This window comes from Acanthaster planci, linkage group LG17 (assembly GCF_054643075.1).
Source record: "Acanthaster planci isolate LZ-2023a linkage group LG17, COTS_SCS, whole genome shotgun sequence".
In the NCBI taxonomy this organism is placed as follows: domain Eukaryota; kingdom Metazoa; phylum Echinodermata; class Asteroidea; order Valvatida; family Acanthasteridae; genus Acanthaster; species Acanthaster planci.
In genome coordinates this window covers 4316929-4331563 of record NC_141793.1, presented here as the reverse complement: position 1 = coordinate 4331563, position 14635 = coordinate 4316929, and the positions used below count along the sequence as shown (strand labels likewise).

At 42.9% G+C, this 14635-nt stretch overlaps 1 protein-coding gene across 4 annotated transcripts in view; it reads right to left on the bottom strand.

Moving 5' to 3' along the window:
- The window catches only part of LOC110979349 (adenylate cyclase type 5-like), a 102068-nt gene that overhangs the window by 31828 nt on the left and 55605 nt on the right, over positions 1–14635 (bottom strand). For all 4 annotated transcript variants that reach the window (XM_022235067.2, XM_022235066.2, XM_087147846.1 and 1 more), the window contains one exon: positions 12714–12841. In XM_022235067.2, coding sequence (XP_022090759.1) covers positions 12714–12841 — 128 coding nt within the window. The remainder of the gene's footprint in view (positions 1–12713; positions 12842–14635) is intronic.

Genomic DNA, 14635 nt, shown 5'->3' with positions numbered 1-14635 from the left:
GCCCACAACCAAACAAAGCATAGAACCAACATCTGCTTTGGAATGTGTAGGAACATCAAGAAATCTTTTCGTACTGTCTGAATTTATCTTCCCTATAAATTAGCAATTTATTCCATTTTCAATAAACATTGAGTCCATTTCGTTTCTACATTGTGAAAGATGGGAACAGCCATACATCACTACATACATGAGTGCCATATTTTGTTTCTTATTCTTTTGGAAAAAAAACACCATTTTGCCACAAATGTTGTTCACTGTTAGTCAAGTGCTCTAAAAATGAAAAAAACAAAATGTTGATTCTTCAAAGTGGAAGAGTAAACAACGTACGTGATGCAACTTGTCAAACTTTGTAAAAAAATTCAGAGAGCCAAAGTCAGTGACACAAGTTTCTTTCTGTTGACTGACTGGGGGTGAGGAAATGATTTGATTGTTGGTGATATGTATAAAATCTACTGCATGATGGTAATGTGGAAGTCATTCATTGGGCAATTCGGCATCATGATAGCATTTTTACGTCAAGCCAATCACCTCAAACTAATGATTCTCTAATTGCAGTTTGGTAAACTTCACTAACCTAGAGCCAAGCACAGGTGGATCCACTGTTTGAGCAATAAATTTCAGATACAAAAAGAATAAGTGTTGGCATATCTGGGTTGTTTTCTCAGGTCGAGTTTCCAAACGTGGTCGAGTCTACAGGGCCCGAGATCTGCTCAAATGACACAGCGACTGAGCATATGATCCTCACAAGATACTGAGTCTCTCTTTTTTCTTTTTTCAACTCTTCTTCACCTGCGGCAAGTTGCAAACTGATAGACACAAGTGAAGGAAGCTCATCATCGTGGGATATGACAGGTTAAGACACACAGTCTGGCAGGGTGATTAGAGGAGATGGTTCAACCTCCTATGGTTACAGGGTTCACGATAGGTTGATGGGTAATGAAAAGACTGATACGAAGCAGAGCACTACACTGTCCATGACAGGCAGTGTGTGGCACATGGTTGCTGTGTCCCTTGTGCTCTATAAAGAGGCTTTCTTTGGAATGCTTGAGGTCCTTTTGTGCCCATGAGTAAGACAATTTGTAGCAATATCCCTCTTACTTGGTTGCCAGTTAACCATTATTCTGTGATTGTGTCACTGACACAAGGAACCGTAATTTTCGGGATATAAGCCACGGCTTATAATGTACGTTGATTCTCACGCTGAATAATGTCTCTGCAGCTTATACGCTGGGCAGCTTAGCCAGCAAACTTTGAAGGATAAAATCAGTAACAAAAGCCACATCAGGGCCATGCATACCACGTGGAAGTTGCATAGTCATGTTTTAGTTGGTTGCCGTTTACATCTGAAAACTCAAACCTCAGAGAATACACAAAAATTTGAGTTATCAGGATTTTGAGTTATTAACGGAATTGCCCAAGTCATGGAGTCAATCTTAAACTTTGCTTGCCCTGTGTGTGTGTTTACTTCCTGCTTTTTATTCAATCTCATGGTGTATTTTTGCATACAAATAATCATTTTACGAAGATTGTTTTATTGTTGTAACCTAAAGATTTCTTTCTACCGTTAAATAACAATCAACCGTTAAATAACAATCAACCGCTCCATGCGGGGCTTCAATAGTGTACCTTAACTTTTTACCGATCATGTTCAGCGTGACATGCCACAGAACTTCGGGTTTTATTCACTTGATTTTTTGATGAAAACACTTTCTGTGGTCACATGGTTATTGTAAAAGAGTCAGCGATTGGATTGTCCATGAATGGGTCTGCGGTAGCAGTCAGGCTACCCTGAAAACAGGGTTTGGGTGATCGTGGTGGTGCGTGTGTGCCATATGCCACGTGCAGCATGCAACACAAGGAGTTCCAATGAGATGATCAAACTACAAGGTCTCGTGGCGGATTTTTCATTTTGAAGCGATTTGGCGGTGTGTTTTGATCGGCATCACAAGAACCCTCGAGATAACTGGATGTAGTGTTGTGGACAGCTACAGAGGTATTTTTTCTCATAAAAGCCAATTCTTTTGGCAAGCAATAGTTGGCCTACGTCCCCGACTGCATAACTTTTGCTGGCCGCTGGGAAAAAAGGCAAGAGCTGATGCACGGCCCATGCAAGACCACCATCCAGCCAGTAAATAAAATTAAATATGAGGACTTAAAATTCACTTTTTATGGTGACACTCGTTCACATTTTGCTTTATACTTTTGTTAGGACTGCTCGTGTAGTGAAACCATTGACGTTCTGTACATGCTGTATTGGCGTTTCAGCACGCAGCACAACGACCTTTGTGGTCGGACTGTCAGCGCTGCAGTGCGGCTTATATGCCAGTGCAGCTTACAAGCCAACTTTAAATCTAGATTTGCCAATTTTGTGGGCTGCGGCTAATATATCAGGTGGCTTATATTCCAAAATTGTATTAATTACACTGTCTGGAGGTATCATTAAAATCATTTGGTTGGCGCAAATAACTCTCTCATTTCGGTTTTTTTTTTAAGGGGGAAGGACAAATGTATGCATTTCCATGGTTCTTGCATGAATGTTACTAATTATATTAAATTTGAAGAATCCTGTTAACTTTGGCAAGCCTGCAAGCTTGAGCAATAAGCTTATACATCATTACAGCTGCAAACCTCAAACCTGAAATTCTTTTAAAGAGCCAGGGGGCTAAATTAGGGGGCCTCAAACAATTCTGTTTTCCCCTCCTTAGCATACGTCTTAAATACCCATAGATATCCGTCGATTCAGTCGACACGTAGGCCTACATGTTAAAATCAGCTGCATGTGAAATCATGGCAACAACTCCACATCTCAGCAAGTGCTCTTTTTAAAAAATAAAAATGGCATTTGGCAAAGTTTCACTGTCAATCGCATTTGCCTTGCTTTCCTCTACCCCCCGTCTCCAAGCCCATATCCGAAGAAACAAAGCCTCGAGGTACAAGAAGAGAAGATCTGTCATATTTTGGATAAAATAGTTCCCCCCGGGCCTGGACTAACCCACAAATCATCCCACAAGGGATCTTCCATTGGTGGGGGAGTGGGGGTTGACACGACGGCTGTCTGTATTGCTCTCATGAAAGCCACTGATTATTGCGAGCGGTCACGTTTGGGGGGATCCTCACAGGTACTGGGTGGTCACGAAATGGAAAGGTCTGTCATCTGCACATTGATGCAAAAACAGGTATGTGCAAGTGCATCCTTTTCTGCCATTTCAGACTGAAATGATTTCAGTTTTGCACTTCAGACGAATTTTATTGCTGAAAGAGTACATAAAGCCTAGCACACATGTACCTATCAAGTGGTATTTTTTCATGCATAAACTACAAAACAAAGTCTGTTTCCAACAAGGCAAGAGAAGACGGATAGTGAAGGAAATCCAAATGGCTAAATTTGCTTAACACAAGTGTCACTAGAACTGCCAGAAATTACACAAAAGGGAAAACTTCTATATAGAAACTCAAAACTTTGTAGGTAAACGTATATGACTCAAGTGGAAGAAAATCTGTTGTCTCCAACACCTTTGAGAAGTTTGTTTGGCAGTCTGTCGGGCTGTCCGAGAGAAGCACTGCACACAGGTATGGTGTCTCTTCCTCCAATCCAGACAACCCTAAGATTTAATCAATGAAATGTTTCTGAGCGCGCAGACGTGGAATCGATGTACGGCGGGGGGGGGGGGGAATGTTGGTAGTATAAATACCCGGGAAGTGAGGATTAATATCGATTTGTCTGTAAACTGGCCGAGGGCTGACTGACAGAGAAATCGTTAAGGAACGATGAGCTAGGGCAGCAGTGGTCTATCAATGATTGATGCATATGAGCCAAGAAAATTGTTTTCTTAAATCAACTTTGATCATGGAGGCAGCCATGCGTACTCCTTAAATCCGTAAGTCAATTCATTAAGGTCACATTGGATAAGTCTTTGGGTTGCGAGTGATCACAAGGTTACTAACCTCTACACTTTTGGCCACTTTTAATGTGTCATCACTCAGCCTTCCCACACAGCCTCCATAAAGGAACACATAATGCTCTCTTTGTCTTTACTATAAACAGGGATACCGGTGGATCATGCACCTGGCACAGTAGACACTGCAACTGGGTTTACACAAAATTCAGCAGCCTACAAAAGATTTGAGGGCTGATGAAGATACCAGGGTATCCCTTGAATGATGGCTGAGGCTCTTCAGAGCTACAGTCAAACCTGGGCTGCAATATAGATGCAAGACATGGACCGTGTACCAAGAAATGTTAAACAGACCTGACAGGTGCTCCGTGCTTCAGCTCCACATAGCCCCAAACGGGGACTTCGCAGCAAGGGTTAGTAACTCTCAACCATACGGCCGGCCCTGGCTTTGTCCCTCTGGTCCGCAACATTATCGAGAAAAAAGGATGCTGAAATTTGCTGGCCATACTTTTCAAGCCACTGAACAGTCTATTTCAGATCTCACTTTTGTGGGAACCAAATCCAAACTCTACGAACTGAAGACCCTGACTCTCACTACAATTGTGCAATGGAACAATAGCTGAGGGGTCTGGGTTGGATCGGAAGCAATGGCACTACATCCGGGGCATGTGTGGAAGTCTACATCCATATGACACAATCAGTTATTATGATGAGTGTGCTTTTACCCATATCTTTGAATTCCGAATGTTGGAAATGCTTCAAACAAGCGAGCATCCATACATGTACAAGTAGCTTTTATTAGTACAGTTCAGCATCAACCTGAAATAGAAGACTTGAATATCAGTGCTGTGAAATTGGTGCTGGTGCCTATGAATGCATAGGGTCTACAGACCGTAAATAAGGCTGCATCCGAATCCGCTGTCAAGAGCTAGGTCTAGGTCTTCACTCCATTGGAAACACGTGGAGATTTAGACCTTACCGTAGCTCTGGGAGCCTGTTTGGACATGGCCTAAGATTTTCAAGAGTTTTGACAAAGGTCAAATATATGTCTGCTATAAAAATTTCAGAATATCTAGTCCCGAAATGGTCCCAAATAAAATCAATCATCCCCCATGCTTTGACTATAAGGTCCATTAACCAGGCACTACCGGTACATGTACAGTACATGAATCATGTCCCCTCCCCCCAAAAAAACCCTAATCCTCCCCTACATGTATATGTACATGTGCTCCGCTGCGCTGTGACAAGACACCGCTACCGCACAGCTCAGGAAAAGGTGTCCATTACATCAATTGATCGGCCCTTAATCAAGTTCTCTTTCATTTCCTTGCTAAACCTGCACACACCTGCTAGCATGTTCTGAATTAGATGTGACTGGGAAAAGGAATTCGGGCCATGACCCTTTTAGAGAGTTGATTCCCTCAGGCCAAAAAAAAAAAAATACAGTGTGGTGAAGGTGACGGATACACTCAGCCTGTTTAAATGTTCATCAACCAGATGTCACATGGGGACCCTCCCCCCAAATAAATTTTTAAAAAAGTTAAAAAAACAGGAGGAAGAAAGTGACCAAAAAAAGAATGTAAGAGGGAAAGACGGAAAATTGTCCATTTTTTTCTGAAAAAGCCTTAGAACTGACTCAATCCACCATGGCTAGCTTGATGATCCATACAAGCATGCTACATGTACCCATTGAGCAGATCTGAAAACAAAAGATGTCTACACAATGCAGGTAAGCCCCAGTGAGGATGCTGTGTGGACCACACAACTCACCTCCCCCACCCCCTTTTTAAAAACAGGTTTAAGGGAATTTGGGGTTAGGGTTATCTGCAGCAAAAAGAAGAGGAACAGTCAAGGATGAAATCAAGACAATTTTTGCCTCTCTAAACATCTGCACCAAAACAAAATGAACACATTTTTCAGATTCACAAAAAGTATGGTATACCCAGTACATGTATGTTTCATTAAAAAGTCCTGCCTCGGTTTCAAAATATGATGTACAGCTGATATACAGTTACCAACTAACATATGTCATTTCAATTTTTTAATGTAACAAATTTGTCAATGAAGTATTGCAGGTTTCCAGTGCCAAGTGAATTGCATGCACAGGTTCAGATGTCAATAAAAATGAAACCAATACACGTTTCAGTACTGAAAAGAAAACAACATTCAGTGAAATGCATATTCAAGTAGTACTGACATAGTTTCCAATAATTAGATGTACATGTAGGTGGAAATATGGCCTCCTGCAGCCTATACAAACTGTATGTGTGGGTGTGTGTATGCGGGCGTGGCATACATAGTGTGGACCTCTGCACAAAAGAAGTCAACATAATGTAGGGTGCGACGGCGTAGTGTGGACTCGCACAAGTCCACACAATGTTTCCCCCTCTCTGGAAAACAGTTTCAGAGGCAATTTGGGGTCAAGATTATCCTGAAGAGAAGAAGAATAGTCCAGGAAATCATCATCAAAAGTCCAGCTCAAAGGAGTTATCCTAGTTGGAGAAAAAGGAGCATTTTCCTCAAGTTTCCTTAACCACAGGAGTACAAAGGAATGTCCACACTTTGTATGTAAAACAGGTGTGTGAGTGTAAGTTGGCCACATACCAACATGTGCAAGTGTAACACACTGACCATATTAGTTACGACAAACAATTCCTAGTTGACTGCCCTTGTAACATGCAGAAATAGGCGTGTGCTTGGTCTGGTATAAAAGTACAGGTATCTTAGTCCTTTCTGGCAGTGGGAAAAGAGGAAAGATGCCATTAACAGTTACAAATGGCAAAGTACAATCAATATATGTAGGTTACACGCCTGAAGGATCTTGCGGTGTGAGGGCGCTAATAAAGATGATTAGAAAGTACTCATGGAATCAGTTGGCCCCCTCATGTATGTGTAATTAATGTACATCATGTGATGCATGGGTGGGAATCAAACCACAGCTACTGAGGCGGAAGGCAAGGACAATACCACTATGCTTCACTGACCATCCCTAGTGATACACACGTACTGTACTATCAATCATATTCCGATCTGCCATGTTAGTTTTCCCCTTGACAGTGAGAGCTACAGGTACTTGTCCCTTGCATTGTATGTAATTTGAGCAGCGGGTACATGTAAAAGTACCCATCTTGCCAAATAACCATAGGCACACCAAGAAAAGACCCTCCACCACGCAAGACTACCGGAGAGCCACCATACATGTATGTGTAACGAATGCTACAGCACATTAAAGTCATTATGTTCCCATCAAAATAGACTGTGTGGGTGAGATGAGTCTGAACATGACCCCCATATCGCATTACAAAATCATATTACTGAATGACGTCCTGAATGAAGGGGGGACTGTTGAAAGCAAGGGGGGACTGTTGAAAGCAAATATCTGCGAGACGGTGAGCCAGGGCAAGCCACCCTCTTCTGCCTCCTCTTCGGACATCGTTAATATCATAGTCGACAGAAATGTGAGCCACATCGATCAACACCCACACCACAAAAGACTCCTGGCCATCCCCTGCTTTTCTGCATGTCCTCTAATGGGTTTGCTTTGCAAATACTCTGCCTGGTCTCCGCCAGGTCCTAACGCAATCCAATATCGGCATGGGGATGCAACAGTGTCTACGTGTGTACATGTACATCCTTAACCCCCCCTCCCCACAATCCTGCTTCTACACTCCCCCGGCACCACCGTATAGGCCGTGCCAAATCTTGCATCATCCAGAGAAGACCTTGATGCTGGAGCATCACAGGCACAATTTCGGGAGATTTCTAGTGGAATTTGGCGTTCATCCTGACCGTGCCGTCTCTCCTCCTCCGACAGCAGTAAACACCTGCCTTCCTGAAATTGCCGAGTCAAACCCCGTGCGCTGCCAAAGCCACAACTAATCTCCTGGCTGGGGGATGGGGATTCCTTCCGTATGCATGTTTGTTTCGGGGATGGAAACCCCATATTGACCTGAACCTGGCCTCCATGTAAATGTACAATTCATTATCCATAAAAAATCTGACTCAAACAACAAAATCCATACCAAATTAAGGGGGTCCCTTATCAGAAAATGCCTGACAAAAGTCTCCTTTCAATGATGGTATCCTTTCAACTGCCTTGACAAGACAAAACCTTTTAAGTGAGATAAGTAATTCCTTCATAAATTAAATTGATTATCAGTAGTCAGGGTGTCATTTTTCAAAAAAATCCCTGCAACTGTATCCTTACAACAAATGTTGCTGTTAGTTTTACCGGTGGCAGAACGGTGCCAAAAGTGGAGGGGAGGGGCCAGTTGTTAGACCATCAGGCATCAGCCATTAATAGGTCGATCCATTATGCCCCACCTTATTATAGGGCCTGCAAAAAAGGGGGGCGGGTACTGTCCTCCTTCCCCCCTCTCGCGGTACTCAGTTTCATACCTACTGGCACACATGAAATGATGTGTTTACTTATAGTGAAAGATCGCGAATGATCCTTGCTTGGTACCTCCTGACCTGAGACCAGGCATTAGGGGACTAAAACCAAACCCTTCGGCATACCTTGTGAATTTGGATGTTCTTAATGTTCTTAACAAACCGTATAGCCTACAGTGTGGTGGCAATGTTGTTGGGGAAAATTTGGATTGAGTTGTGGGGTCTCTGAACAGTCCCTAACAACTTGGTGCAAATTTGCCTACATGTGGGAAAATATTTTGAGCCGCCATAATACACCGTAAATATCTGACAACATGTGTGCAATCTTCATATTCTGCAGAACCTGTGGGACTCAATGTAACTCATGAGTACAATGACAAGCACGAGTCGGCTCTACAATATGTACACCAACTTCATACAACGCTGGCCGGTCAAATTACAAGAGCGGGTACGATAAATGCCTCCAGACAGTTATCCTGGCCTGAAAATCTCCCCCATGATAACCTCCAGCATGACCTGCCTGTCATCTCAACAGCTTCGCCACTGAGCTTTATTCTCCCCTCTGTCCATACCAATGACGACAACGACTTCTCAACTAGCCCCGCGGTGTCAAATTTCACGTCACTGCTCACGCGTTCACGTCTGCATTATACCTTCCCTACAGGAAGCGCTGAAATTAATGAAACCCGATCTTAGGCACCATCAGGCAAACCATCCTATGTTTTTTCTCCGTTCGATCTCTCTGTCCATCCCCGTATACTGTGCGCGCGTATGTGCACTCCCGTCAGGAAACTCCATAAGAAGGATTTAATTAGTCATGCGTAATGTGCGTACATTGACCACAATTCTTGAAGGAGGGAGTGAGCTTGTGGAGACTGACAAGAGGTCAGGAGAGCACTTGTCTGGGTTCTCTCTTTCAGAAAGTGATCCTGTATGCAGAATGGGGGAAGGACAGACGAAGACGAAAATACACAGCAAGTCGTAATATAAAAGAGAGCAGAGCCAATGCATTGGATTCAAACTTTAACTTTCTTTTCCTTCCTGAAAATTGAATGTAGGTGAGGGTTAGCTTGGGTTACAAACAATTCCAAGAAGACTTGATCTACAATACATGCCACATGTACCGTACTGTTGTTTTGCATAAACAGCGCTCTTTTAATGGAATAACTTTGCCATTCTCTAGTTCTGTGAATTACCCCATGTAGGAATGAACGTGCAATGGGACGGTATGGGGCCTGGGGATGATGCAAGACGCAGCTCAGATGGTGTAGCGTGAGATTTTGACTTAATAAAATGCCAACTCATTGGTTGTAATACGCGTGCCTCATCCTGTACAAGTTTAACAGTCCAAAAACAGGAGTCAACATTTCGTGTACAAACCAGGCAAGTGTTTAGGACCAGTTGGTGCTTTTATTATCTGTTGAAAAAGGGCTCCCGACCAACAGGGGTGAGTAAACTGGCCGAGGTATTTATAAATTATTTTGTTATGACAAACATGCTGCAGTGAAGGCTGTAGAATGCACTTTCTTGAAATAAATGCACACTCCTCATCCTGAAGCACGTAAGCACTTTACACTGCGTGTGCTGCTAGTTTTAATTATTTATTTATTTACTCTGCATTGTTTGCTCTTATAACTGATATAAAGGGAATCCTGCATGTACAAACGAGTGCCTAAGGTGAGGGAAAACACCATGTCCCATTATGCTGAAATGGTTTGAGAGAGTAAACACTTCCACAAAGTATGTTTTAGAATGAAGTTTGTTGACACCTCCTGCACTTCAAAGTTACAGCATGCATGTACTGCTAGTTTGCACTGCGCAATATTCAATCTTATCATGCAGTCTTGTAACAACAAAATGCCGTCTATTCCTGTCACGAACCACCGACGCTTGGGGTGCCGTGTCCTATATTCGCCAGGTATTTTGTGTGCACCGTTTAGTCTTGGGCTGGAGCGATTGCTATGCATAACGAGTCACTCTGTCATGCTATCGTAATCTCAGTCTAGTTGCCTGAGGCAGAGTTTATGTCAAAGTCCTGACTTACACAATCCGATTATCGCCGTCCGTCTGGACTAATCGTGTCGCAAGGCAAGCTGACGCGATTATGTGACCGTATGAAACCAAGTCAAGTGAGATAATGCATCCAATGTGCACGGACACAAATGGAACATGTACATTTATGATACCTCTGTATCGATACTGTGGAATACCAGAGTCAGGCATTTTGACTGAGACTTTCTACCGTGATAACAATTCACCTGTTGTGTTATTAGAACATTCTTTGGTGCAAGTGCGCATTTCCAGTGTCAAGTGAGAGTGAGGGAGCTTGATTACCATTTCCAACCCAACAGTTGCATCCCTCTATTACCAAATCAGTGTATATAACCCTTGCAGAATAAACAGAAGTGCATTGGAGAAAAAAACTGTGCATTCAAAAGAGTCGGTCAACTACGATGTACATGGCACATGTGCAAGGACTGGCCTGGCCAAGCGTAAGCCTGTGATTGCGAACACATCAAACTGCCTCCTCTGTCAGACGGTTTAGTTCACAGATTGCAGGAAACTCCCAACAAAGTTAGAACATTTACTGAGTGCAGCATCTCAGCTGTGCACCTACTGATGCTCTCCCTCACAGGCAGGTTCCGATTCAAACAAACCTCCTCCCACAGCGCAACAAGCCCGTCGTGATTTTAGGAGGTTATCCAAAATCAACATCTACAGCACTTCACCTGGGCATTTCAACCCAAACTCTTCACGAGCATGTTTGATTTCCAACCATTAAAAGCACTTGCAGAAGCAGGAGAAAAAACACACTTTAACCTGAGTACAATACTTCGTCACTTTTAACTCGACGACTGGTGTCAGTCCCTTGATTCATCGATAACATTTTGTCCTAAAAAACAAACTAACTGAAATCTCACAGCCTCAAGTACAAAGAAGAGAGAACTGCCCAAATATTACACGAAGGGGAAAAGCAGAAAAAAAAAAACACTCAAAAGGTAAACAGGTTTAACAGAAAATACTAGGCATGTTATTCACAACACAACTGTTTCTCCTACATGTAACATTTAGACTGTTACACCAAAAAAAGCACCATCCATCATTGTGGATGTTGCTCTTAAGTTCCCCTTCTCTCTTTTAGTCTACAGAGTCCACTTTCCATGGCCCCCCCCACAATGCTAGAGTACACAAGGGCAGTCTACGGTGGGGGGGGGGGACAGGGAACCTCAAATGCACTACAAATCAAACATTCTCCTCTAGCAGTCCCCATTTGGTCATTTGGAAATGGCGACGGCAAAGCTTGGCGCCGGCCGAGTGAAAAGGAAGACGCACTTTTGGGCCACAAAATTTACACTGCCGGGTCCGCCAAATTGATTATTTGTTCAGTCAAATAGACACACACTGAGGCACCTCCCTACACCATCCCCCCAGGGGCTACTGACTAATCAGCTGAGAGGTTTTGAGTAGGAATGGGGTGGATGACCCCTCTTGGAAGTCTGGGGTCTAGGAATGCAGGCACTGTTTATGAGCTCACGTCATCGTCTGCGGAAACTGAATGTACTTCAATATGTACACACGTACAGTAAAAATATCCACACGAAAACAGAATCGCCCTTTTTACAGTGCTTATATTTCTTTGATGGTGAGGGAGTCTGATTTCCGAGAAGAAATTCACCGGTGAAGGAAAGAACAGAGTAGGCAACAATGGCAACTACTAAACAACAGGAAATTTAAAGCCATAAAACTCACTGAAAATACATGTAATGAATGGTTTTCTGCTGTGTGGGATACCAAAAGGTGACGTCAGTTAACATGGGGCTAATGTACCCAGACTACTCAGCTGCAAAAGAACACGGATACGGTTGAGAGACTTATGCGTTGAACCATTACCTTGGCAACGGACAACAGATGACATAATCACTTTGGCTCTCCATAGCCATGAGACGAAATGGAGAAGTAATGGGTGCCAAACTCCACTTTGTATCTTAAATGAGTAAATAAGACGAGGCAAAGGAATAAAAGGAACAAATGTACAGGAAAAGAGCAAGGGGCCTCACATCCACCAAGCAAACACCCCATACGAAAGACTACATACAATTTTTTGGACAGCTATTCTGACCATTAACAAAGGCCACTGAGATATTCATTAGATGTAGTAGGAAGACCTGGATTGGACACGTCCTCAGAATGGCAAGAAGCGACAACTGTATGGTGGTGATGGGTTGGCGACCTGAAGGCAGGTGGGCAGCTGGCCAACCAACAACAACGGAGAGAAATATGGTCGACAGAGAGAGCATGAATAAGGGGATTGAACAGCTAGAGCAAACTCAGGGCCATGGCAGCAGATAGGACAGGTTCTAACCGATAAATTTATCGATACCATCTCAAATCAGTTGATCATAAGAAGCAGCGTTGATGACTTACGATATGGCTTCTATCATGTCCAGTCCCATCTCTACACAGCAGTGGGCGTGGTCAGGGCGAGGATCAGGCAGGCCCGAGACGCAGTAGTAGCAGTCGCCCAGAATCTTGATGCGCAAGCAATGGTTCTCCTAAAACAGAAAAAAAAGGAACATACACAATAATGAACAGACTGACCATCTCTCCAGAGAGTCAAGAAACTTATGCCTGTTTCAAGCATTTTGCCAAGAATCTTCATGCATGTAAATAGCTATTTCACATTGTAACAAATGATGAGACCAGAGTTACACGAGTTATGTTGAGAATGTTGCTTAGTTTTGTTCCGAAGTGGAAACCACACCAGCTATAAAATTTTCACTTACTGGATCTCAAAAACAAGATCTACATGAATTCAAATATTTGGCTTGGCCCGTGACAAAAATGAAAATACAAAAAAAAGTGTCCCCCCCTCCAAAAAAATCAAATGATGGCACAACTGACAACCCTGTTGAAGTGACTCCACTGTACGCTCAGATCTTGTAAGGGAACACGTTCTCAGAAAGTACAAGATGTAAATGAGCGTGACTGGAACAAAGTTCAATTTCAATCCTCATGACTGATCAAGAACATTCTTTTTGAACGGCGAGACACACAAGTACATGTACAAGTATTAGAAACAGCAATTTCCCTGCAATCCATTCTGACCAACTGAAACAGACACTAGCTGAGGTTCTGCTGCTCCACACCGTTCATCAACTGAATGACTACTTTAGCAGTGGGCGGTATTGCAATGTTCAGGATTAACTTTGCAGTTATTCCTCTATTAGTAGTTGCTTTATATTTCCATTTGACATTTTGTGCACCAATGCAGTTCTATGCTGACAGGTACAGTATAATGACCAGAACATGATCCCCGGCCACAGGATGTGTCAGTTTGATGATTCATCTTTCATTCTACAGTTCTCACTGCTGCTGACCAACCCTTATTTTTGGCTCTGACCATGGAAAAAATTTTTTTTAATGCCGCCGACCCTGTCACAAATTTATTTCAAGGATGGATTTGCGTGGGGGGTGTTAATCGATTTTTTTGTTTTTTGCCCTGCCTGATGTATATTATAACAAAGTTACTCAGTGTTGCCCGCAAACGCTTGTGAAAAAATAAAACCACAAGCACACTCGGGTGGGACTCGAACCCAAAACCTCCTCCTTACTAGTGCAAACGTCTTAATCACTTGACCACCCAGCTTGCCGGTGTCAGCTGGCTGGTTCGAGTCAGATGTAGCAGCGGGTACCGCTGTCACAAATTTCTTACACTAACACAGAAATGTAAATGACAAAAATGATAATCTGAAGCATTTCTGGGGACTAGCAAGTTTTCTTTTAATCCTCCTTTTCCTCTTGACTGACTGACCCTCCCTGAAGATTAAAAAAATATGAGAAGCGTGGAATTAACTACGGTCGCCCTAATGACCCCTAAAGGAACACAGTTACTGAAAATCAGAGCAGCCACAAAATCAGGCCCAGTACTGCTGGACAGCTCTCTTGCCGAAATTTTCTCAGCACTTTGGTTGAAATCCCGCTCTTATAAGTTCAGTTTTGTGACAGAAATAATTACCAGTGCAGAGCAACTGCATGTACTACTGAAATCAATAAACATCTAATTCACTTGTCTGAATCTTGCAAGTAAACTGAGTTTTTAAAGCAAACAGAGCCACATCTTTGATGGCAAGCTACATACACAATTAAATGTCATCTCTGTAAACAGGTAAAATAAAAGAAGAGTCGGTATTCTTTGAGTTATCTAAGAAGCGTTTCTATGAGATCCTTCTCTAACATGCATACTGCAACCACCTAATTTGTTCACATTTATGCACTGCAGTACGTGACAGCCACCTCCCCTCTGCATGTGAGCTGAGCGGCACAATTTGGAGATGGCCTCGTCATCC